Genomic DNA, 25,344 nt, shown 5'->3' on the forward strand with positions numbered 1-25,344 from the left:
GAGGAGGTCCCCGTCAGAGGTGAGCCTGACACACACTCTCACACACACTTGAACTGCTCTTTACTAACCCTATCAAACTCTAACCTCTCATAGGTTCACTGCTGTGCTTCTACTTTAGGAGAACCTCACCAGTTAGCACAGAACATGAAACTTTGCAGTGTATTTTTGCAGGAATATAAGATGTACTTGTGTTTGTTTTTTAATTGGTTGAGTATTTATTGAATTAGCTAATATACCTTTGACGAGTCTCATTGTTTCTAACCCTAAGGTATGTTGTCTACACCCAGCTGCAGGTTTCTTAAAGTCTCTCAGTCATGCAGGAGATGCTCTGGCTTCAGGAGTATTGTAAACCTGTTTTGTACAAAGCTGACTTTATTCTTCGGAGATGTAAAGGTGTGCAGATAACCTCTTTGTATTAAACCTAGGTGGGGGTCGTGCTTTGTCTCTCTGAATATCACGCTGATGTTTAAAGTCAAACTGTAGAGTTACTAAGTGAATGAAAGATATCTGTAAGTGAGTCTGAATAGAAGTCAATAGTAAAACTTGCTGTTCAGATATCTAGAAGTCACTTCTCATGAGTCTTGCTTCTTACCAATGGAAATCTGGACACCTGTAACTTAATCTGTCACTTTAACCCTTCACTTCTATTCAAACTCAAATACTGTATTTTATATCTACCTGGCCTCAATTGATCGCTTGGAATCATGTTCATAATTAGAATGAACAATTAAAAAAGTCTAGATGTAATTATTGATTTGTCTGCTTTACATATTACATATCTGTGAAACAGTGATGACCTGTTTTATTGGGGTGGAACACTTTGTGTAATAACTCGTATGAACAGTATTTTTCACTGTTTAAAAGGACTGTCATCTTAGATATCATCAACTCATTGTTTAGTTGTAAAATCCTTCCCTTAATGCACCAGATTTAAGCTAGATATTTCCCTATGACTGATAGCACTGAGCGATCGCAGTTTGAGCTTCATTTCTGGAATGAAGTATTCCCTAATTGTTGCAGGGTCAAAGGACTTTCTGAATATTTAGAACATCCTTTACACTCCAGGGGTTTCCTCTGCACATCCGTTGATCAGTGTTCTCTCCGTCTCTCTGCAGGATCCCCCCCCGCAGAATGGAGAACCAAACGTTAGATCTGAGTGTTCTTCTGGTGGAGGGGCTAAAGGTCAGCCCTCAGTCGTCCGTCCCGGCCTTCATCCTCCTCCTCCTCATCTACATCTTCATCATGGTGTCCAACATCGGGCTGGTGGTTCTGATCTGCATGGAGCGCAGCCTGCACCAGCCCATGTACCTGCTGTTCTGCAACATGAGCATCAACGATGTGTTTGGGGCCACCACCATCATCCCGCGCATCCTGAGTGACGTCTTCCTCCCCATGTCCCGGCACCTCATGTCCTATAACGAGTGCGTGGTGCAGGCCTTCTGCACTCACTACCACGCCTGCATCGCCCACACCGTGCTCATGGTCATGGCGTTCGATCGCTACGTGGCCATCTGCAACCCGCTGCGCTACGCCACCATCATGACCCCCAGGATGGTGCTGGGTCTGTCTGTGTGGGTGTGGGCGGTGTCCTTCCTGCTGGTGGGGATCCTCATCATCCTGAGCGCGCGGCTGTCTCGCTGCAGGAGGGTTATCTTCAACCCGTTCTGCGACAATGCCTCCCTGTACAAGCTGTCCTGCGAGAACGTGCTCGTCATCCACGTCTACGGCCTCGGCATGGCCATGCTCATAATGGCCTGCTCGCTGGGCAGCGTCATGCTCACCTACCTGAGGATCGCCATGGTGTGTCTGCGCAGTAAGAACCAGGCTCTGAACAGCAAGGCGCTGCAGACCTGCGCCACGCACCTGGCCGTGTACGCCATCCTGCTGTTCTCAGGCTGCATCATCATCACCCTGCACCGCTTCCCCAGCCTCTCGGATCACGGGAAGCTGGCGTCCATCATGCTCCACGTGATCCCGCCGGCTATGAACGCCATTATCTACGGACTGCAGATCAAAGCAATTAGAGAAAAAGTTATCGCCATATTCAGGATGAAAACCCCCGGGAAACAGAAAGTCAAGAACTGGGATGGTGAGAAATGAATGAACAGGAATTCAATGAAAAATGTCCTCTTTTAGACACAGATTTAGTGAACAGATCCAGACAAAACCCTGGGGTCTCTGAGGATCAGATGCAACAGAAGGCACAAATTCATTCGTCTGATTGATGTTTTTTTAACAGCTTTTTTGTCGTCTTGTTTGCACAAGTTATTTCCTGATAAGATGTTTGATATAAAGTATTACAATATGTCTGGCTTTATCTTGAGAGGAAGAAAGGGTAAAACTGAGTGTGAATAATAATAAACGAGTCAATCTTTATACTTCACACACGGCCTCTTTATTTACTATCAAAGTCACAGCTGTTCCTCTCAATCTCAGATAACTATTTAAATATACAAAAGACACACACACACACACACACACACACACACACACACACACACACACACACACACACACACACACACACACACACACACACACACACACACACACACACACACACACACACACACACACACCTGTACACGCACTTCTACTGTGTATACATAGATACATAATCAAACATGAAGAGGCATACATAAAAGCAGTTAATGTGTGTGTGTGTGTGTGTGTGTGTGTGTGTGTGTGTGTGTGTGTGTGTGTGTGTGTGTGTGTGTGTGTGTTAAAATCCAGGTCCAATGGGTGCAGGGGGAGAGAGTGAACCGTTGTGTTTAAAGGTTTATTACTGAATAAATTCCACACTCCGCAGGGAGTCCCCGTTCCAGGGTGAGGGAGGGGCTGCAGGCCACAGCAAAGGCCCTGTAATGTTCTCAGGATGTTTTCAAATGTGTGGAAAAGGTAATGAAGGAGTTTCATGCTGATATTCAAATTGGTATCGAGGATCCCACTTATTCTGGTTTAGACTTCTCCGTATTTCAAACCGTGACGTCTCTAATCTGAGTCGGTTAGCATGTCCTTTATTGTCCACACGTTAAAAGGCGCGGAGATGAGAGGCTCAGCTCATTGCATCGTGACGCCCGCTCCTCCTCACATCCACGCTGACAACCCGCCGAGTTGACGGCAACAGTTGCCCGGGTAACACCTGGTCTGTCAGCTTATAAAGAGTGCCAGCCCAGCCGGGGGTCTGTCAGGAGGAGGGTCACGACAGCAGCGGTAAACCTGACACACACACACACACACACACACACACACTTAGTCTTCACTGAGTGTGTTTGAACGGTTGAAATGCTTCTGCTGGAGCTGCAGATATTATGGCTTGTGATATCTAACTCGATGAAGCGTGTGTGAAATCTAAATGCTGCAGAGAATAACTTTCAGAGCGGGTTAGTTGTGACGTGTGCATGCAGCAAAGCTTCCCAAGTTAAAGTTTAGATGGCAGAGGCAGAGGCAGGAGAAAGCTCAAACAAAGAGTTTCTAGTTGGAACAACGCGAGTAAAAAAGCAGAAAGGTTTTAGCCTTCATTCAGAGGCTTGAATTGTAGATTTGACTAGGTTCATGTTGCCTGAAAACGAAGTGAAAATGAACAGACTCTCCAGATGAAACATGTCTGAAGGTGTCTTTGTTTTCATCAAACGGAAATGAACAATTTTACCAATGGGCTTTAGAGACTGGGGGGCCCTTATAAAGATAAGAGCTCATTTACCGGGTTTATCTTTCCTGGATCTTCTTTGATTTGAATAACTGTTTTCGAACGTGGTGTCTGGAGGGGGACAGTGACGGTCCGGGGGAAATGAATCTGATGTTGAGATGGTTTTCTTCAGACAGCGCTATGGTTTCACTTTGTTAACTGGTTTTATAACTCCTCACTGAACATTGAACTCCTTTACCTAACTGAATATGCTATTCCTGCACACTAAATGTAAATATGTCACTTTTTATATTGGGTTACCTTCAATAGTGTTTTACTGGTCGGATAGTTCACAGATTTGTCTCCTGTTTTGCATTCACTATCACTACCAGTTTCTATTTTGAGAATCTGATATTGTATAATTGTTTATTTTCTACTCCTTTTTATTTCTAATTATGTGCAATACCGTCTTATATGTATTCTTTCTCTATGAACACATATATTTATATATTTCAGGAGCAGCTTAGCGTCTGAACTCATAGTAATGCCATTGTATACTTTAAGATTTTAAAGGTGACATGTGGAAGTGTCTAGATATTTACTTTACTTAACTAGATGTTTACTGTGAGCATCAGGGTTGTTCATCTATTCAGGGTTAGTTTTGTGATGTTGCTATAGGAAGAATTCAGATATTTTGACTGTGAAGTTTTAATGAAAGAGTGGATGTTTTTATTGTTGCTTATTCAGTCAAAAGTCATTGATGTGAGAGAGACGTTTTGAATGCAAAAATTGAATCAAAGAGAAAATCTTTTATTTTATGCAATAATTCTGTTTTTGAATAACCCTAAATAAATCTTTACTCAGATACAATTCTTTACAAGTGAAACAATGATATTCCCATTTCCAGTTTGCTGTATTAACTTTAACCCACAAGTTAAAACATTCAAATATCTATGTTTTAAATCTGTCCTAATTTACCAAATTAATCATTTCAAAATGAAAAGAATCTGTTTGATTCTGGAATATTCACCACTGACTTACTCTGGAGGCTCTGAACGTGTTTAATAGGTTTTGCTTCATCATTACATCCCGTCTGTCCGCAGCATCCTCCTGCAGAATGGAGAACCAAACTGTGGACCCTGACATCATAACGATTGAGGGGTTAAAGGTCACCCCTGAGTCCTCCGTCCCGGCCTTCACCCTCCTCCTCCTCATCTACATCTTCATCATGGTGTCCAACATCTCTTTGGTGCTTCTGATCTGCACGGAGCGCAGCCTGCACCAGCCCATGTACCTGCTGTTCTGCAACATGAGCATCAACGATGTGTTCGGGGCCACCATCATCATCCCGCCGCTGCTGAGCGATGTCTTCACTCCGATCACGGAGCGCTCCATCAACTACATCGACTGCGTCGTCCAAGCCTTCGCCTCCCACTTCCACGCGGGCGTCTCCCACACCGTGCTCATGATCATGGCGTTCGATCGCTACGTGGCCATCTGCAACCCGCTGCGCTACGCCGCCATCATGAGCCTCAGCACGGTGGTGAAGCTGTCGGTGTGGGCGTGGCTGGCGGCCTTCGCCTCCGTCGCTATCCTGATGGGGCTGACCATCCGCCTGTCTCGCTGCCGGCGGGTGATCATCAACCCGTTCTGTGACAACGCCTCCCTGTTGAAGCTGTCCTGCGAGAGCCTGCTCTTCAACCACATATACGGACTGGGCAGCGCCGTGGTCATCCTGGGCTCGTCGCTGTGCAGCGTCACGCTCACCTACCTGAGGATCGCCGTGGTGTGCCTGACGGGGAATAACCAGACGCTGAACAGCAAGGCGCTGCAGACCTGCGTCACGCACCTGGCCGTGTACGTCATCATGCTGACCATGTCCTTCACGCCCATGATCACCCACCGGCGGCCGGAGTGGGCGGACAGCGGGAAGGTGGCGTCCCTCCTGTTCTTCGTCATCTCCCCCGTTATGAACCCGGTCATCTACGGGCTGCAGTGCAAAGAGCTCCGGCTGAGGATCTTCGGCGTGTTCCACAGGAACAGAGTGAAGGATGTGAAGAGCTTTCATTAATAACACTCAAACTCCTCCTGACACAAGAACCTGAGATCAACGCGCACGGACCCTCAACAATTCAAACTTTAAAGAATTTAAGAGCTTTTGATTTTCAGAAAAAAGTGAAACTTTCAGGATAAATTGATTTTTGAGATAAAATCCAATTTAGACGTTTTCAATCCGCAATGTGAAATATATACCCTGTTGTTGGCCGTTGCACTGTGCAATAACCACACTTTTATAATGTGCAATACGTCTTTTTAAAGTACCTTAAACCTTACACTCATTTTCCAGCCATGGATGAGTTCTTATTTGTCTGTACTTTTATTTTCTTGTGTGCCTTCTCTCTATATTTAACAGCAATAACTCTTCATTATTGCTGACTTTTACTTAATTTGTCACTTTAGTTAATTCTAAATTACTCAAAATAGTTTTATTTCCATGAATAAAAGAGAAAGACCGTAACAAGTAAATGAAGATTGCAACTAATGAATTGTATTTTCTTGTTTACATTTGATTTACTTACAGAAAATGTTTAGATCTTTTGTGTTATTAGTCAATACTGTAAACCCTAACAGGTTGGAAGTGATGCTTAACAAGGCCCTATTCCTCTTCTGTAGTTCTACAGGTTTTACTGCATGTAAATGGTCTGCAAAGGCTTAAATCCCTATGAAAAATAAAGACCTTTTTGAGCATAAAAGCATGGAAACACTACAGACTCTACTTTAATATTCATCCTTTAAAACGTTAATGGACTCTTAATTGGAACTCCCATAGATATGAAACAGGAGACATCGCTACACACTGATAATAAACAACAATAACTAAACACTGTTTTTTATTTGGGCAGATCAAGACAACTCATTCCTGCACCACTGCTTCAACAGTGGCTCTAGAGGGAGAACTGATTGCCATGCTTTGCAAAGGGAAGAAACATCTGTTGGTTTAGTCATCACATCCCTTCCTGAGTCCTCCAGCCTTCCTTTTATCCGCTGATTATGTGAGATCTGGAACACCTGAGCAGGGGAAGCCAGGAGCAGACCAGGGGTACGGTGGAATAGTCCAAAATCTGCTCCTATGGTCTATCTATCTGCTGTTCCTTGACCTCTGTGTGAAAGGTCCCGGGGTTAAGGAACAGTGGACAGGAGAACTCAACAGGACTGAGGAACAGAGGCTGCTTTGAGAACCCGACTGAGCGACACTATCCACGTATTGATGATGAAGGCCGTCCTTAATGAGCGTCTGCTGTGGGGAACTACAGCTCCTCTAAAGCTCCTGAGAGCCTCTCCTCTGCACCGTGCTCTCTGATGGTGCTGTTTCTGCTTTATGAACCAGGACAGCAGAGAGACAGATACTCTGCATCAAACTGCTTCATCAGCACCGTAACTTTCATCGAACTCATTTCTCACGATCGGCTGTTTCCGTGAACGGCCGGATGCTGCGTCACGGTAGAAGTTGTCCTTTCCTGTCAACTAGAGAATTCAAATAGCTCTTATCATGGCGGCCGCTGAGGGACCTCCGGGTCATTCCGCTCTGTTAGGAACCGTCCTAAGACAGACTATTCCACCGCACCCCCGGTTCCCCTTCGCAGTGAGAAGGAGAACAAAAGGGAAGAGCATGGAGGGCCGGGGTTTGATCCCATGCACCAAATGCCCGATCCGAACCACTGTCTCTCACCTGATGAACACGTCCTCAGTCAGTAGACAAATGACAGATAGAATCGGAGGATGAAACCCTCTTTATTTGTCACATACATGCACACAGCAGAGCACACACAGTGAAATTGGTCCTCTGCATTTAACCCATTCTAGTACTAGGAGCAGTGGGCAGCTATTGTGCAGCGCCCGGGGAGCAATGGGGAGGGGGGATTGGAGGTGTCCGGTGCCTTGCTCAAGGGCACCACAGCAGGGCCTAGGAGGTGAACTCGGACCTCTCCAAGTAGCAGTCCACTTTCCATTTTTCAAGTCTGTTCGGGGACTTGAACCGGCGACCCTACGATTCCCAGTCCAAGCCCCTACTGACTGAGCCACTGCTGGACGTGTATAAATGTATAAAAGACGTGAGTAGAACATCAAAACGTATTAAAGAACTAAAAGTGAACGTTCTCATTCCGCACAGTGGCCCATACATTGGACAGTAGAATCGATTATAAGTGATTACGTGTTTGTACTTTTGACTCTTTAAAGTCATTAAATACATGTTTTTTTTCCACCCTATTAACAATTGATATTTAGTTGTATTATATAATCTAATATATTTACATTACAAGTTAATACAAACATGCAAAATACACAATTCAATTCTGTAAAGCACAATATGTTCCTCTAGTAGCAGGAACTCAGAGGTATTTCTACTTCACTCGGGGACTACGCATTTTATTTCCCGATAGACTTCCTGTCAGGACACCGTGGTGACGTCCTTCCTGGGGGACACGGAAGCCGGTCTGAAGCGGATCATGGTCCTCCAGATGGACTCCCGCAGCTCCTTGTTCCTCAGACTGTAGATCATCGGGTTCAGGAACGGCGTCAGGGCGGAGTACAGCACGGACACAACGATCCGGACCTGGAACACCATCAGATGTCAGGTTTTATCAGACAAGGACAAAAGTCCTCTTAGAGAAGTTTCCCTTCATGCAGTTTGATTGTGAGGGAACCTTATTTGTAAAACCCTGTTTTATAATCCTCGATGATCAGCTTCTTCTGTTGTGCTACGCTAAGGATGTGGTTGAAAGCTTCAGGTGGATCTAATGTTGAGGTAATGAAGGATCTTTCAAACCGCTTACTTACTTTTTTTTCCAAAACCCTATTTTTGAGGCGCAGATGACAGACTTTAATATGAAAGCCAGATGAGTTGCCGTGTTTCTGTTAGAAATGTGTCAGCTAAGATCTCAATATACAGACAAATGGTAAATGATCTGTTTGTTGTTGGGCTATCTGAAAACACAAACACTGATGTGTCGTCACGTACCTCTGGGGAGAAGTTCCCCACCCGGTAGGAGATGTAAACAAACGAGGCCGCCCCGTAAGAGATGGACACCACGATCAGATGGGCGGCACACGTCCCGACAGCCTTCAGCCGCTGAGCGACGCCCATCCTCGACATGGACAGCCCGATCAGGACGTAGGAGGTGAAGATGAGGACTCCGGTGGACAGGAGCGCCACCATGGCAAAGGACAGCGACACGATGTTATCCACAGCCGAGTCGCCGCACACGAGCCTCCGCACGGATGACGGGTCGCACCAGCTGTGTCTCACCACGTACGGGCCGCAGTACGACCGCAGCCACGCCATGGTGGCCGGTGGCAGCGTGCAGAAGGCGCCGAAGCTCCAGGCTCCGGCGATGAGGATGAGCCTCACGGGGCGCGTCATGACGGCCGTGTAGCGCAGAGGGTCGCAGATGGCCAAGTATCGGTCGTACGCCATGACGGTCAGGATGGCGCGGCCGGTGACGGCTAACTGGATGAAGAAGTACATCTGCAGGAAGCAGCCGGGGACGGAGATGGTTTTAAGGTCTGTCAGGAGGCCGGACAGCATGTTGGGGATGGTGGTGGTTGTGTACATGATGTCCACGAAGGAGAGGTTGGAGAGGAAGAAGTACATGGGCGAGCTGATCTTCGAATCTGTCGACGCCTGCCGGAGGAGAAAGACTTTGCTGTGTGAACAGGAACTGAACCTACATGTCACATCCTCTTTGAGCGAGCATCAGCCGCCAGAAGCTGCGATAAATGTACTTTTTATCCAGTTTGAAGCTACACTTTTACCATTCACTTGCAGATCTCGTGCGGTTTCATTTTAAGTTTAGCTGCATGAAGGAGTTCAGTGATGGGACGTCTGGATCTGAAGTTATCAGACAAAACAAGCTAAGCTAATTAGCGGCAGCCAAGCAGCATTTATTTAGTTACTGCTTTATATCAGATCAAATCAAAGCAGAGCAGACCATCACACTTAACGGCAGGATCAAAACCTTCAAAATGAAACAGGACTGAACCCCAGACCCTGACCGATGAGAACATTTATTTTCGTACCACAAAGATGATCATGCTGTTTCCTCCCAGGATGATGATGTAACCCAGAAGCAGGACCACAAACAGGATCAGCTTCCTCTCTCCGAGGCTGGTGAGGCCCTGGATGACGAAAGAGACGCCATCGGGCTCCCAGGTGACGTTAACAGAGCCAGACCTGTGATTGGTCGGCAGGTAAGACTCTGGGGAGGGAGGCAGGTGAGAGAGGCGTTAGTAGTAACTGGTTTATAGATAAACATCATTGTTATTCATGCAGATTTACAAACAGGTTGCGATGCACTAAATATAAAAAGAACAAGACAATGAAAACCCTCATAGAAGTTAGAAAATACATAGTTTAAAAGCACCAGTATGAACCCCTGTCTCTACTGAACCAGTACTCGGTTAGTAGTCCAAGTGCTAAGACCACAATGTAGAAAAGCTGTGCAATCAAAGGTTTATAAAGTACTAAAGTAAAAGTACTCATTCTGCAAAATGGCCCATTTTAAAACACATATATTGTGCAATACATAATCCATTCTAAGTGGTACTTTTGTGCGTTAGTCCTGAATCTTTAAAGGGATCAAATAAATAAGATCACTTTAAAGATTCAGGACTAAGAGTACAAAGTACAGTATTTGCTTCTGAGTTGTGGTGAAAAGTACATGTAGTAGTAGGAACTCAAACACTATTTGAGATATTTGTGCTTCACTCAGGAAATAAACAGGTTTCTACCAACTCAATTCAACATTTTCAAATAATAATGAAATGTTATCTGCAAAATATTCAGCGATGAAATACAGGTAAACCTAGAGTACTTTTTCATGGTATTGTTTTGGTGCTTTTATCCCCTCTACAGTCAGGGGAGACTGGGGGCTTTAGTTCAATGACATTTAACTCGAATCCCCTTCTGTCTGTCCGGCGCTCTGCTCCTTCCTAGCCACAGCTCGTTGGTCACAGTCTCGCCTGCTAACTGACAGTTTATCCAAGTTTCTAGTTCCTGTTTCTGCATTCATCCTGCCTGCCTCCTGCCTCTAACCCTTTACCTTTGCAAATATTCTTAATAAAACCTTTTTGCAACCGCTGCATATCTCAGTGCTTTCTGTTCTGCATTGGGTTCAATCTGTTCTCTAGCCTGAGGGTTTCCCTTTAAATTAAGTCTATTTGGGACCTTGAACTAATCACAGCAACAAAGGTCTAATGCACATCCTCCTACAAGGCAAGTGGTACACCTTTTTATATAAAAGATAACACATTCTGAGCTGGATTAGGAGACCGGACACAGGAGCTTAGGATACTGGCATCGTTCCCTTACTGTCTCTGACTCTGTTCTTTGTGCAGTATCTGTGACTACATAAAGAGATCATACTGGATGTAATATGCCTTTCATGCAAGCATACGCCCCAAATCATAAGCTTCTGTCTCCAGTCTCTTTCCTAAGATATCCAGACATTATCAAAATGCACAAGAATAAATGCTGACACGTTAGGCAGCAAATATGTGACCCTCTTAAGGGGGAATATGCAAATCAACGAGCAGTATTTACTGTATAAACACAAGTTCTACGCAGTTTCAAAACAATACCTCACAGAATTGAGTTTTAACAGAAATCTTGATATGAAGGTTCTCTTTTTTACTCTAAAGTCAAGCAAACAACTTCACATCCTGATTTCAATTAAGAATAAAAGCTGTGAAATAATGCCTTCAAGCTTTGCTCTACAAACACATTAAATAAAAAGGGTTTTTCTAGAGACAGGTAGAATCTGGACACACCTTCGTAACTGGGCCGTAAGTCACAACATTGATTGCACTAATAAGCATAACATAGTGAAGCATTAATGAAAAGCACAGACACTCTTACAGACCTCTGGGGCTTTCAGGAGAAATATCAAAGAGGAGAAGCTCCATCTCCCCTCAGCAGACACTAACACTGAGACAACAAGTGCACAATAATAATACAGTACAGGTTTTCAATGTGACTTCACCTGTGCACAGGTTCAATTTAAGAGCAGATAAACAGTATTCAAAGAGTCAGAAAGCTTCAACAAAACAACAATTCTTTCACTTTATCTTTTAAAAGTCTGGAAGTCTTACCTGGATATCTAACATCCAACGTGGCGCCGCTCAGTCGGGTTCAGTCAGCAGACTTTTATCTACGTCCATGTTTTACCTTTTTCAAAAGCAACTGACCCTGAGATAATTGTGGACACAAACAACCTTAATTGCACAAAGTGACATAACATCCCTTTCATTAAAAACCTAAATTGTGCACAGAACAGCAAAGGATACCAAAGGGACTCATTTTAAGTTTCCTCTGTGGTTAAAAACAAAAAACTCCTGGAAGAAAAGCATTATAAACACAGGCCTAATTGTCCGTGTTGCCAAAGTAACGCCTGTGCTTCAAATGTTTTTAATGTCCTAATTAAAGATCAGACGCTCTTCAGTTTAATTGCTTGTGTGTTTTCAGTTGTGGGTAACTTTCTTCCTATTGTTCTTTGAGGGTCCAAACTTTACACGTTTAGTTCAGCAGGATGATCTCCACATATTAACATCACTTTTATAACGGATTTGTGAAGTATAAAGCTAATGGCTATAAAGGAACTACAGCACGGTCACATGACCTCACGTCACCACCGCTAAGCTAAAGGCGGCTAATGTTGGGCTATAAAGGAACTACAGCACGGTCACATGACTTCACGTCACCACCGCTAAGCTAAAGGCAGTTAATGTCGGGCTATAAAGGAACTACAGCACGGTCACATGACTTCACGTCACCACCGCTAAGCTAAAGGAGGCTAATGTGCGGCTATAAAGAACTACAGCACGGTCACATGACTTCACGTCACCACCGCTAAGCTAAAGGCGGCTAACGTTGGGCTATAAAGGAACTACAGCACGGTCACATGACTTCACGTCACCACCGCTAAGCTAAAGGCGGCTAATGTTGGGCTATAAAGGAACTACAGCACGGTCACATGACTTCACGTCACCACCGCTAAGCTAAAGGAGGCTAATGTTGGGCTATAAAGGAACTACAGCACGGTCACATGAGTTCAGGTCACCACCGCTAAGCTAAAGGCGGCTAATGTTGGGCTATAAAGGAACTACAGCACGGTCACATGACTTCACGTCACCACCGCTAAGCTAAAGGCAGCTAATGTCGGGCTATAAAGGAACTACAGCACGGTCACATGACTTCACGTCACCACCGCTAAGCTAAAGGAGGCTAATGTTGGGCTATAAAGGAACTACAGCACGGTCACATGACTTCACGTCACCACCGCTAAGCTAAAGGCGGCTAATGTTGGGCTATAAAGGAACTACAGCACGGTCACATGACTTCAGGTCACCACCGCTAAGCTAAAGGAGGCTAATGTTGAGCTATAAAGGAACTACAGCACGGTCACATGACTTCAGGTCACCACCGCTAAGCTAAAGGAGGCTAATGTTGAGCTATAAAGGAACTACAGCACGGTCACATGACTTCAGGTCACCACCGCTAAGCTAAAGGAGGCTAATGTTGGGCTATAAAGGAACTACAGCACGGTCACATGACTTCAGGTCACCACCGCTAAGCTAAAGGAGGCTAATGTTGAGCTATAAAGGAACTACAGCACGGTTACATGACTTCACGTCACCACCGCTAAGCTAAAGGCGGCTAATGTTGGGCTATAAAGGAACTACAGCACGGTCACATGACTTCAGGTCACCACCGCTAAGCTAAAGGAGGCTAATGTTGAGCTATAAAGGAACTACAGCACGGTCACATGACTTCAGGTCACCACCGCTAAGCTAAAGGAGGCTAATGTTGGGCTATAAAGGAACTACAGCTCGGTCACATGACTTCACGTCACCACCGCTAAGCTAAAGGAGGCTAATGTTGGGCTATAAAAGAACTACAGCACGGTCACATGACTTCAGGTCACCACCGCTAAGCTAAAGGAGGCTAATGTTGAGCTATAAAGGAACTACAGCACGGTCACATGACTTCAGGTCACCACCGCTAAGCTAAAGGAGGCTAATGTTGGGCTATAAAGGAACTACAGCTCGGTCACATGACTTCACGTCACCACCGCTAAGCTAAAGGAGGCTAATGTTGGGCTATAAAAGAACTACAGCACGGTCACATGACTTCACATCAAATGTAAGCGAATGTTTACGGAATCAAGAGTTTTTAATTGTTCATCTTTAAGTTTCTGAGTTACAGCAAAGATATACATTAAAATAAACAAACATATCAATGTCAACATTTATAAACCAGAACTAGCTGACTCTTGAAGTACATTAAGTTGGTTAAACCTTTCCTTCTTTTTACCTGTTGGAAACACAGCTTCTCTTTGAATCAGGTGTACAGTCCCTCATACAGTTCCTACCTTTTGCAGTTTTAATGGGTCATGTTCGGGTCAATTAGGATTATAATCAGATGTTCACTTTGATTGCTTTTAAGATTCTCACTAATGATATTCACATTGGTTTTGTACAGAACATATAAAGAAAACAACACACAAATGATTCAGAATCAAATGGAGGGTTTAACTCTTTTAAAATGGTATAAATTAGACAAACACTTGTGTATTTCTTTGGACTGCAGCCCGTAGATGAGGGGGTTCAGACTGCCGGGAACAACGTTAAACATAATGGCCGCTATCTTCCTGTACTCTGCGTACTGGGGGAAGCGATGGAGGATGATGATGGTGAACCCACTGATGAGCATCATGAGGTACAGACACAGGTGAGTGCTGCAGGTCTTCAAGGCTTTGCTGTTCAAAGACTTGCTCTTACTGGTCAAACAGGCAGCTGTGATTTTGAAATAGGTGAGGACGACACAGCCGATAGAGGCCGTGAGCAGGACGACCGTGAACATGAGGCCGTACACGTTGTTGGCGTACACATTCTCACAGGAGAGTTTGAAGATGGAGGCATTGTCGCAGTAAGGGTTTGTGATCAGAGTCCGACATCGGTTCAGCCGTATGGTCATACCGAGCAGAATGGCCACTAGAACAAAGGCCACCCCCCAGGCAGAAACGGTCAGCTTGATCACCATGGTGCCGTTCATTATGGACGCATAGCGCAGGGGGTTACAGATGGCCACGTATCTGTCAAAAGCCATAACCATGAGCACCGTGTGAGCGTTGGTGCCGAACATGTGTGTGGTGAACGCCTGCACCAGACACTCGTAGTAATGAATGAGGCGTTCAGACGGCGGCACCATGATGTCCGAGAGCACCCGGGGAACAAGCAGAGAGTTCCCCATGACATCGTTCACTGACAGGTTACAGAACAGGAGGTACATCGGCTGGTGGAGGCTCCTCTCTTTCCAGATCAGGATCAAAATGCCCACGTTGGATAATAGGATGAACATGTAGGCCGAGAGCAGGAAAAAGAAGATAGGATACTTGTTAGTGTTGGTGACCCTTAACCCCTCCATCTGGAGCGTGAGGCTGTTGTAGGTATAGTTCTCCATCAGAGCTGTGCAGGAATACAAGAGAAAAAGAGAGGAGAAACATTAGCAACATAGCGACAGCAATAACAAAGAGACTGGTGACAGTGTTTCCCAACCTGAGGGTCGGTAGGCAGTGAAAGGCAAAACAATCAAATCTATATCTTGAGAATCCTGCAAGTGCATTAGATATCAATAAGCCCAACCATGGTACGTGTCAGGTGCAGGGCTCTTGTTCTTATATTATCCAAGGTGCTGGTGAAACACTGCAATTCTTTAAAGCAACACATAAAACATCACATCAACAGTGAAGTACCTACAACTGAGAGTCAAAGTGATCTCTAAATACACAGACGCAGTTTTAGAAAGCTTCAACTGGTGAGCCAGACAAAAGCAAGACAACATAAAGGATCAGTCGCAGTAAAGGGGATCATAAAGGAAAGATCAAACTCTTGTAAAAATGATACCATTCTTTGCGTAATGCTGAAAGGAAAACACAGTTAGAGACGTCACATGTTATAATTGCAACCTGTTGATTGAAATGCACTACACTGCAGTCGGAAAAGCACAGAAAGGTGCACAAACAGAGCGTAGACCAGCTGCAGATGTGTTTGAATCTCTAATCCTAATCTTAATTGACATTAGTGAGGCCGTTTACTTTTAGATGACGCTCTGTAAACATAGAATCTTGAAATCCAACGCCAAAGATAAAATCGCATGAAAACAAAGTCTCTCACAGCAACGGTTCTGCACTATTACCAGCTGCACTGAGATGCACGAACCACTCAATGGATGTGAATGTAAAGTCAGCAAAACCACCTCTCAGCGCAACAGCCTGCTGGCCTTCCTGTTCAGGCCTCCTCTGAAGAATACACTGAACGCATTCGGTTTTATCCGCCTTATTTCCTGTGGGAAAACCTTGATCATGACCTCAGAAACATTATGTAATCTTCATGGCTTACTGGGATCAAGCTTGTGAAGTGGGAATGCATTTATACTGTTTTTTTGCCACTTCTTTAAAGACATGCAGCTCCATTCTTTGGGATGCCTGCGAAGCGGTATGTTTCAGTTATATCTGATAATTATAAGCATTTTTAATACATTGGTTTAAAATAACAAATAAAAAACTGATATCCAATAGAAATACGTCCACGTGTAACACTATTGTATTATACACCTTCATTTTAGCTCCCCTTCCTGTTGTTACCAGAGGAATCACTGCTTGTATTTTAGTGGTGCAGCTACGTTTAAAAAAAACTCATGTCAACTGGTTTGGACCTTTTCTAAGTGTTGTTAAATTGTAAAGGCGCGGGTTGTGCCTTCAGTATGGATGGGATTTGACAGTTGAAGGAAAAACCCAAACTATTTGAGAAAAGGTGTTTTGAACTCAGCTGTTAATCGGTCTGAGCGTGCACACTTATAAGATAATACTCATCAAACAAAAGGAAGGGACGTTTATTTTAATAGCACATTTCAGAAACAAATTCATTCACGTTGATTTATGAACAACATCAATTATAACTGCTGCTTCCTTTTCACCATCATCACAATCAATGAAGTGGAAATAATGTGGTGTCATCACACAGCTAATTAACCATCATGCACAGACTTTCCTTTCCTAGCAGAAGTCTGGCTTGACAGTGAGGGCAGAATTGTAGGATATGCACTTCAGAACTAGGTGCTCTGTCCGTGGGAAGCGGTTATTTTCTCTACATTTCACCAAATAAAGTATTTATTCTAGGCTTCATTTATACTGGGGACCATGTCCTCACCACGTTGCGTTGCACAAAGAATTCAACACTTTGAGAGAGAGAGCTTTGCAGCAACGTAGTTAATGCAGTAGTTGTCAAAAAGAGTATTGTAAGCATATGGATGTGTGTATGGTTTGCAGGAGTGCTGTTCATTATGGGTTGATGAAATATTAAGAAGGATATATTTTTGTCATAATTATAAATATAAGCAAAGGTTTTTATAAATAGCACTGATTAACTGCAGGAGTAACAATCATATACCGTACATGCTGTTGATGAACGATAGCACACTGCTTTGCCCCTTTATATGTCATTTTTGTGATACAATTATAAATAAACAGAATGGAAATGATCTTTAGTAGGATGGAGAAACTTTCTTGGGCTCAAACAAGAATCTGCGTATCTCTTTGGACTGAACTCCGTAAATGATGGGGTTCAGGCAGCCAGGGGACGATGTGGAACAAAATGCAAGTGAGTTTTCTGTAGTCTGAGTACTGAGGGAAGCGATGCAGAGCAATGTTAGAGATTCCACTAAAAATCATGATCAGATACACAACCAGGTGAGTGCTGCAGGTCTTCAGGGCTTTACTGTTCAGAGACTGGCTCTTACTGGTGAGACAGACCACAGTGATCTTACTGTAGGTGATCACCGTGCTGCCGATTGAAGATGTGAACAGAACCACAGTGAACGTGAGGCCATACACATTATTAATGAACACACTCTCACAGGACAGTTTGAACAGCCCGGCATTGTCGCAGTAAGGGCTTTCAATCATAGTCCTACATCGGTTCAGCCGTATGGTCAGACCCAGCAGAATCCCGACCATAACGAAGGCCACTCCCCAGGCAGAAACGGTCAGCTTGATCACCATCTTGTTGGTCATTATGGACGCATAGCGCAGGGGGTTACAGATGGCCACATATCTGTCAAAAGCCATGATCATGAGCACCGTGACACTAGTGGTTCCAAACATATGTGAGGTAAAAGCCTGCAGCACACACTCATAATAACTGATGAGGCGCTCAGAGGGGGGCCTCAACATGTCTATGAGCAAACGAGGAACTAAGATAGAGTTCCCAAGGATATCATTCAGAGGCAGGTTACAGAAAAGAAGGTACATGGGCTGGTGAAGGTTCTTGTCAATAAAAACCAGAACAACAATCCCCACATTTGCAACAATTATAAATATATATGAGAGAAGGAAACAGACAAAGACAAAGTACATCGACTCCTTCGAGACATTGAACCCTTCCAGCTGGAGGGTAAGGCTGTTGTAGGTGTAGTTCTCCATCAACCTGAGGGAACAAAACAAAAGAATCAAAGACCATTTGTCAAGATATTAGGTTGTATGACTAAAGGCAACAGAAATGTCAATGGTATTTTATTGCACAATCCATAGTTTTAATGTATCTGCCACTTTTCTATCTTGTGATGAAACACTTTGCATATCCATAATACCTTCCCTTTCTGTCTCTGGTTCCAACCTGTCTTCTCTTTTAGTTTCTCCTACCCTGCTGGTAAAGCCCATCAGCACTAAAACCGTTGCACTGTTTTGTAGACCTGACTTTAACTTTAGGGAATTGAATCATCATAACCTGGGAACATGTCTGAAGCAAACTTAAACACTATTAAAACAGCCGTCTCACCGAGCTGTGACCCTTTGCTATCCTCAGTTGCACCGCCATCTTTCAACTACCTCCCACACAACACGATCCTAAAAAACATCACCAAGCAAAGAAATCATGAACAATTTGTAATATATTTTGACACCGGACTCTAGGACAGGCCGTGCACAGAAACTGAGTACCTGTGTAAGAAGGGAATGTTCGAGCAGGATGGAATTGTGAGCTTTAGATTGTTTTGGTTGTGCATAATCACTGTTATATTCCCAGGTGCTTCACGACTTGCAGCTTTATTAAAGACAGGGTTCAGTCTGAACCTGGTATCAGGGTCTCTGCTCTTACTGGTGGCGTCCCCCTCAAACCAAAATGCAGATTTCCTCCCTGAAATGTTAAAGTGCTGCCAGGAAACAATCTCTCTGTGGGTCAGAAAGGGTTTACTGAGTCCAGAGATATGGAGATAGGGTCAGATGTCTGGTCAGACGGCAGAGACAGCTTACGGAGAGTAAATAGGGGATGGATGTCCGGTGGGTCTGCGGGGGACGCGTGGCAGGCAGCAGGCTGACACTGAGACTGAGATTTCTGATCCTTTCTTTTACTCTCCTTTTTTCTGGAGAGGAAGTAAAGGAACCGGAGCTCTGGATCTATTTGTTGTTGGAGGTGTAATATATGAATCAGCAGCTTTAAGACGTGAAGACACTGTTATTGTAATGCAGGATTTACACCTGAAAGTGGGCGGGGCTTAATTTAGATTATCACTTTTTCCCCCAAAAATCGGACAATTTTTCTAATTTCGACTTAAAAAATGTCCCACTCTTTTCTCATTATTCTAACTCCTTCATTCTTCACACTTTTTGTCTCCCAATTCTTTTTCTTTTCAAACTTCAGATTTTTTTCAATTTCAGACTATTTCTTCAAAATGATCACCTTTTCCTAAAAAATCTTACTCTCTTTCTAAATTTCCACTTTAAAAATGATCAACAGGATTTGTTAAATCAGCTTTTGAAATGTTTAAAAGTGAACCCAAATACACCGCCCGGCCAAAAGACAGGCCCCCTCTGATATCCGTTGGACCGCCTTCAGCTTTGATCACGCATTCTCTGTGGCATCGTTTCCACGAGCTTCTGCAACGGCTCAACATTTATTTCTGTCATTCATTTTGATCTTGTATTGATGACGGGAGATTCAGACCACTGATCAAAGTCTTCTCCAGCACATCCCAAAGACTCTCAATGGGGTTCAGGTCTGGACTCTGGGGGGGCTGATCCATGTGAAAATGATGTCTCATGCTCCCTGAACCACTCTCTCACAGTCTGAGCCGATGGGTCCTGGCATTGTCCTCTTGGAACATGCCCGCTCCATCAGGGGAGAAGAGATCCCACTGATGGAATAACCTGTCCTTCAGGATATTCAGGGAGTCAGCTGACCTCATTCTTTGGGTTGCTGAACCTAGACCAGACCAACTGCAGCAGCCCCAGATCATAGCCCTGCCCCCACAGGCTGGGGACCTTTCTTTTGGGCCGGGCAGTGAATGTTATAGAGTAAGAAATGTAATAAACAAAGGCAGGGCCAGTTTATTTATACAGTACAGATCAGCTACAAGTCAATCTACAATGCTTTACACGGAAAAACATCAAGAAAATAAGAATTCAACTGACTAAAGCTCAGAGAAGCAACTCAACTTTGAATGTTAGCCCACCTTAAGTAACCCCTCTTTAATCCACAGTTCAACAGAGCAGGAAGCAGGGACTTTGCTGGAGTCTTGAATAGTTTTAGCATCTATTCACCCAAAAATGAGCTACAACCACACTGCACTGCGCTACGTTCAAAGCTATAATGCTACTTAGTTACTACTTACTTATAGGTTCACTGAGAATACAGTCGTGACAATAAGGTTGTAAATCATTAACCAGAACTCCTTTCCTAGTAGTTTTCTAGTTCGATATTGATGGCACACTTGTAGAATTCACACATCAGAACTAGATATATGTTGTATTATCATGCCTACATTCAACCATATTACTATGACAGTTATCTTAAAGACATGCCTTCAAATTGTTATTGAATACCCTGTGAAATGCCTTTCTGTTATCAAACTGTAGGAGGGACTGCCATGCCTATACTTTTCTGCAGAAGACAATATTATGAATTATAGGATTGCAGTCTCTTTGCCCTTAATATGTGTTTGTGTTAAGACATTTATAAATGAACATTGGAAATTGTCTTTAGAACGATGGCAAAATCTTTTTGGGCGTTAACAACTTAGCCAAGAATCTGCGTATCTCTTTGGACTGAACACCGTAAACGATGGGGTTCAGGCTGCCAGGGGACGATGTGGAACAAAATGCTACAGAGCTTTCTGTAGTCTGAGTACTGAGGGAAGCGATGCAGAGCAATGATAGACATTCCACTAAAAATCATGATCAGATACACAACCAGGTGAGTGCTGCAGGTCTTCAGGGCTTTACTGTTCAGAGACTGGCTCTTACTGGTGAGACAGACCACAGTGATCTTACTGTAGGTGATCACCATGCTGCCGATTGAAGATGTGAACAGAACCACAGTGAACGTGAGGCCATACACATTATTAATGAACACACTCTCACAGGACAGTTTGAACAGCCCGGCATTGTCGCAGTAAGGGCTTTCAATCATAGTCCTACATCGGTTCAGCCGTATGGTCAGACCCAGCAGAATCCCGACCATAACGAAGGCCACTCCCCAGGCAGAAACGGTCAGCTTGATCACCATCTTGTTGGTCATTATGGACGCATAGCGCAGGGGGTTACAGATGGCCACATATCTGTCAAAAGCCATGATCATGAGCACTGTCATACTAGCGGTCCCAAACATGTGTGAGGTAAAAGCTTGCAGCACACACTCTGGATAACTGATGAGGCGTTCAGAGGGGGGCCTCAACATGTCTATGAGCAAACGAGGAACTAAGATAGAGTTCCCAAGGATATCATTAAAGGGCAGGTTGCAGAAAAGAAGGTACATGGGCTGGTGAAGGTTCTTGTCAATAAAAACCAGAACAACAATCCCCACATTTGCAACAATTATAAAGAGATAGCAGAAAATAAAAAACAGACAGACAGAGAAGACGGACTCCTTCGAGACATTGAACCCCTCCAGCTGGAGGTTTAGGCTGTTGTAGGTGTAGTTCTCCATCAACCTGAGGGAACAGACAAAACAATAAGGGATCATATTTGAAGAGAGCGTACAGGTGCTTCTCTTAAATTAGCAGATAGTATCTTTGTTAATTTACACAACAGATTATTTTAGGATGTCAACGTATCCTTGTTTCTTTTGCAGCTGAAAGAAGAAAGGTGTGTCAGACATTAAACCCTGAAAGTTGTGAAATGTGTTGAACAGTTTGTAGATCCATACCTTGTTGTCTTTAGTTCTTCTTGTTTCTCCTTCACTGCAGCACTGAAAAGTTTTTCAGCTGTTGCACTCTTTTGTAGATGTGATTGTAACTTCAGGGAATTCAACTAGAATGCGCATCTAGCAGAGGCTGTCATCAGAAAAGGAATGACGCTGCAAGGTGGGGATTGTTGAGGAAGTAGCCAGTTGATCCTTGACAACCTTAAAGGACGTTTGAGCTTCAAAGGCCTAAATTGGTTTGGCTTTGCATGAAGTTACAGCTGCTAAGTTGCTTCACCAGTTGCAGATTGATGAAAGATATTACTGCGCAGCTTATCCTTAAATCAGCAATGATAGTGGATAGTTGGTGCAGCTGTGGTGTGATGCATGGAGAGGACAGCTAGCGGCATGTTCGTGCATCCACACGTTGCTTAATGCAAACATTCCTTCAATCATAACTTTAAAGGCTTGTACACTTTTAGTCTTCAGGTTCTGTGGACTGCTGCGGTCATGCGGATGTGCAAGCAGTGCCCTTAATAATCAATTAAGACCAAAAAAAGAAATCTTTTTGTTGTTGTTCTTGGCAAATAAGCTAAAGGGGCATTGACCACTAACTGGACCTGAGAGATGGGATTGAAACAGTGGCCTTTGCAGTCGGCTTGTTAGCAAGTCTTACCGTCTGCTCATTTAAAATGTTATGGCTGCACGCTATTCCGCAGCACGTCCTCCAACCAAAGCAAACCCTTGATGCATTGCACGGGCATGACTAAAATGAAAGTAGCCCCTTAAAGATAAAAGGACAACCTGTAACAGGATGGCTATGGGAGGCAGGGAAGAACTCTTTGTGTCAGAGTTCAAAATAAATCAAGTAAAACCTGCTTGAAACAGGATATTTATAACTGGAGAGTAGACAACAGTTTCCTGAGGTCATTGTATGATATAGAGGCCTGGTAAGAAACCAGAGGATCTGCAACCTTTTTAATGGCAATGGTTTGAGAGACAGGTATCATATTTGGTTTGAATGTAAACATAAAAGTATGAGTTATTAAAGAAAAAAGGCCCTTTGAAAAAATAATACTGAAAACCAAACGTTTCTTTTTTAACATAACTATAGTTCATTTACAAAATCTTTCACCAACACGTTTTATAACAAAGGCTGGAGGGTAGTGGTCTTTAAAGAAACCACACTGATCTGACGGATCTCCATTTGTACTGTACGTGTGATTATTAATGCTCAATACAGGCCAGAGTTAATCCTGGAGTCCCGCAGCGCTCTGTACTCTGACCTTTTCTAATCACTTGTATTTGATTTCTTAAAGATGAAAGATTCAACTTTATTGTCATTGCACAGAGTACAAGTACTAGGACAACGAAATGTGGTCTCTGCATTTGACCCATCCTAGTGTTAGGAGCAGTGGGCTGCCATTATGTACGGCGCCCGGGGAGCAGTGTAGGTAACCAGTGTCTTGCTCAGGGACACCACGGTGGCACTTGGTCTTTCGGGGACTTGAACTGGTGACCTTCCAGTTCCCAGGCCAAGCCCCTATGGACTTCGCCACCACCGTCCCAAGGCAGCATTATTAGTAAAGACTGCATAATCTTTCAGAGTCTGTTAGATGATACTGAGTTATGTCTGTCGATCAAGTCAGATTAAACATCAGGTGTGCCTTAATGACGCAGAAGCCTAAAAGAGCTACACTTTTTAGATGTTCTTTACAGACTAACTGAAATGATTATACTGAATTACAAACATTATCTAAAGATATAGGTAGTTTGGACAGGCATTGCCCTGGCCTCAAGAATAACCTCAAACTTATGTTTTTTAGGATTCTCTTTAACTGGAACATTAAAACAACTTGAAGGACCGATAACACCACAAACTCATCCTGTCTATTTTCCTTATTGTGACTCTAAATTATCCGGCTGCCTCAATAACTCATGAAGTCAAATTATCATGTCCTTTTCTCATGATTTCCTTGTATTGTTAATGTCTTTTAAAGTTGACTATGTTTGTATACGTGCACGTACTGTCTGTGGGACTGCAGGACGGAGTCCAGAATAAACTTCCTTACAGGGACAATAAAGTACATCGTATTGTGTTGTTGTGTCTGTGCAAACAATATCCTGGGGAAGGGATCTTCACTCATTCTTTCCTTAGGTGGGTTTCATTTAATAGCCATGCTTATCATATGACTGTTGGTATTTATTGCACAGATTTTACAAGGACTTGCAGCCGTTATAACTCAGCGTACAGTTAAAGGCGCACTTGTGTACTTTCACGGAAAACCACAGCAACACATTATTTGGTGTGTTGAACACAACATAACAGAACACAACACACATGGAAGTGTTCATTATTTTAATGCAAAAACTTTCTTAGATCTAAATAAATTGGAGAAAAACCTGCGTATCTCTTTGGACTGAACACCGTAAACGATGGGGTTCAGGCTGCCGGGGACGATGTGGAACAAAACAGTACTAAGTTTTCTGTAGTCTGAGTACTGAGGGAAGCGATGCAGAGCAATGATAGACATTCCACTAAAAATCATGATCAGATACACAACCAGGTGAGTGCTGCAGGTCTTCAGGGCTTTACTGTTCAGAGACTGGCTCTTACTGGTGAGACAGACCACAGTGATCTTACTGTAGGTGATCACCATGCTGCCGATTGAAAATGTGAACAGAACCACAGTGAACGTGAGGCCATACACATTATTAATGAACACACTCTCACAGGACAGTTTGAACAGCCCGGCATTGTCGCAGTAAGGGCTTTCAATCATAGTCCTACATCGGTTCAGCCGTATGGTCAGACCCAGCAGAATCCCGACCATAACGAAGGCCACTCCCCAGGCAGAAACGGTCAGCTTGATCACCATCTTGTTGGTCATTATGGACGCATAGCGCAGGGGGTTACAGATGGCCACATATCTGTCAAAAGCCATGATGATGAGCACCGTGTGACAGGTGGTCCCAAACATGTGTGTGGTAAAAGCTTGCAGCACACACTCTGGATAACTGATGAGGCGCTCAGAGGGGGGCCTCAGTATGTCTATGAGCAAACGAGGAACTAAGATAGAGTTCCCAAGGATATCATTAAAGGGCAGGTTGCACAGAAGAAGGTACATGGGCTGCTGAAGGTTCTTGTCAATAAAAACCAGAACAACAATCCCCACATTTGCAACAATTATAAAGAGGTAAGAGAACAAGATGAACAGAAAGGCAGGGTACAGATACCCTTTAGAAACATTGAGCCCCTCCAGCTGGAGCGTGAGGCTGTTGAAGGTGTAGTTTTCCATCAACCTGAAAGAACAACATGTTTAAATCACAGGTAACATTTACTTTACCTTACATATAGCACAATGAAGCTGCAGGAATAAAATATTCTTTACGTGGGAATGAAATGTGTCTGAAAATAATGAGTTGCTGCCGCCTTTTACTTAGTCCCTCTTCATCACTTCCCAACTCACTGTGGATCTCAGTAT

The 25,344-nt window shown here is 43.8% G+C and overlaps 5 protein-coding genes and 2 pseudogenes across 5 annotated transcripts; 2 read left to right on the forward strand and 5 right to left on the reverse strand.

The window, feature by feature from the left end:
• The first annotated feature begins 1,131 nt into the window (after nucleotides 1–1,131).
• LOC134872129 (olfactory receptor 8I2-like) lies at nucleotides 1,132–2,100 on the forward strand. Its single transcript, XM_063895281.1, has one exon. The coding sequence runs from the start codon at nucleotides 1,132–1,134 to the stop codon at nucleotides 2,098–2,100; it is 969 nt and encodes a 322-aa protein (XP_063751351.1).
• A 2,645-nt stretch (nucleotides 2,101–4,745) lies between these two features.
• On the forward strand, nucleotides 4,746–5,699 carry LOC134872130 (olfactory receptor 2F1-like). The gene has a single exon (XM_063895282.1). It carries the CDS (start codon nucleotides 4,746–4,748, stop codon nucleotides 5,697–5,699), a length of 954 nt encoding a protein of 317 aa, XP_063751352.1.
• A 2,379-nt stretch (nucleotides 5,700–8,078) lies between these two features.
• or6at1 (odorant receptor, family 6, subfamily AT, member 1) lies at nucleotides 8,079–11,590 on the reverse strand. Its single transcript, XM_063895283.1, has 4 exons — nucleotides 11,548–11,590; nucleotides 9,707–9,885; nucleotides 8,649–9,311; nucleotides 8,079–8,243 (listed from the first exon to the last, which is right to left on the reverse strand). The coding sequence occupies exons 1-4, from the start codon at nucleotides 11,588–11,590 to the stop codon at nucleotides 8,079–8,081; spliced, it is 1,050 nt and encodes a 349-aa protein (XP_063751353.1).
• A 2,611-nt stretch (nucleotides 11,591–14,201) lies between these two features.
• LOC134872133 (olfactory receptor 52N4-like) lies at nucleotides 14,202–15,146 on the reverse strand. Its single transcript, XM_063895285.1, has one exon. It carries the CDS (start codon nucleotides 15,144–15,146, stop codon nucleotides 14,202–14,204), a length of 945 nt encoding a protein of 314 aa, XP_063751355.1.
• Nucleotides 15,147–17,228: 2,082 nt separating this feature from the next.
• Nucleotides 17,229–18,165, reverse strand: LOC134872134 (olfactory receptor 8G17-like; annotated as a pseudogene).
• A 2,553-nt stretch (nucleotides 18,166–20,718) lies between these two features.
• LOC134872135 (olfactory receptor 8G17-like) lies at nucleotides 20,719–21,664 on the reverse strand (annotated as a pseudogene).
• Nucleotides 21,665–24,213: 2,549 nt separating this feature from the next.
• Nucleotides 24,214–25,161, reverse strand: LOC134872320 (olfactory receptor 8G17-like). The gene has a single exon (XM_063895576.1). The coding sequence runs from the start codon at nucleotides 25,156–25,158 to the stop codon at nucleotides 24,214–24,216; it is 945 nt and encodes a 314-aa protein (XP_063751646.1). The 5' UTR covers nucleotides 25,159–25,161.
• Between the last annotated feature and the right edge of the window lie 183 nt (nucleotides 25,162–25,344).

This window comes from Eleginops maclovinus, chromosome 11, assembly GCF_036324505.1.
Source record: "Eleginops maclovinus isolate JMC-PN-2008 ecotype Puerto Natales chromosome 11, JC_Emac_rtc_rv5, whole genome shotgun sequence".
In the NCBI taxonomy this organism is placed as follows: Eukaryota; Metazoa; Chordata; class Actinopteri; order Perciformes; family Eleginopidae; genus Eleginops; species Eleginops maclovinus.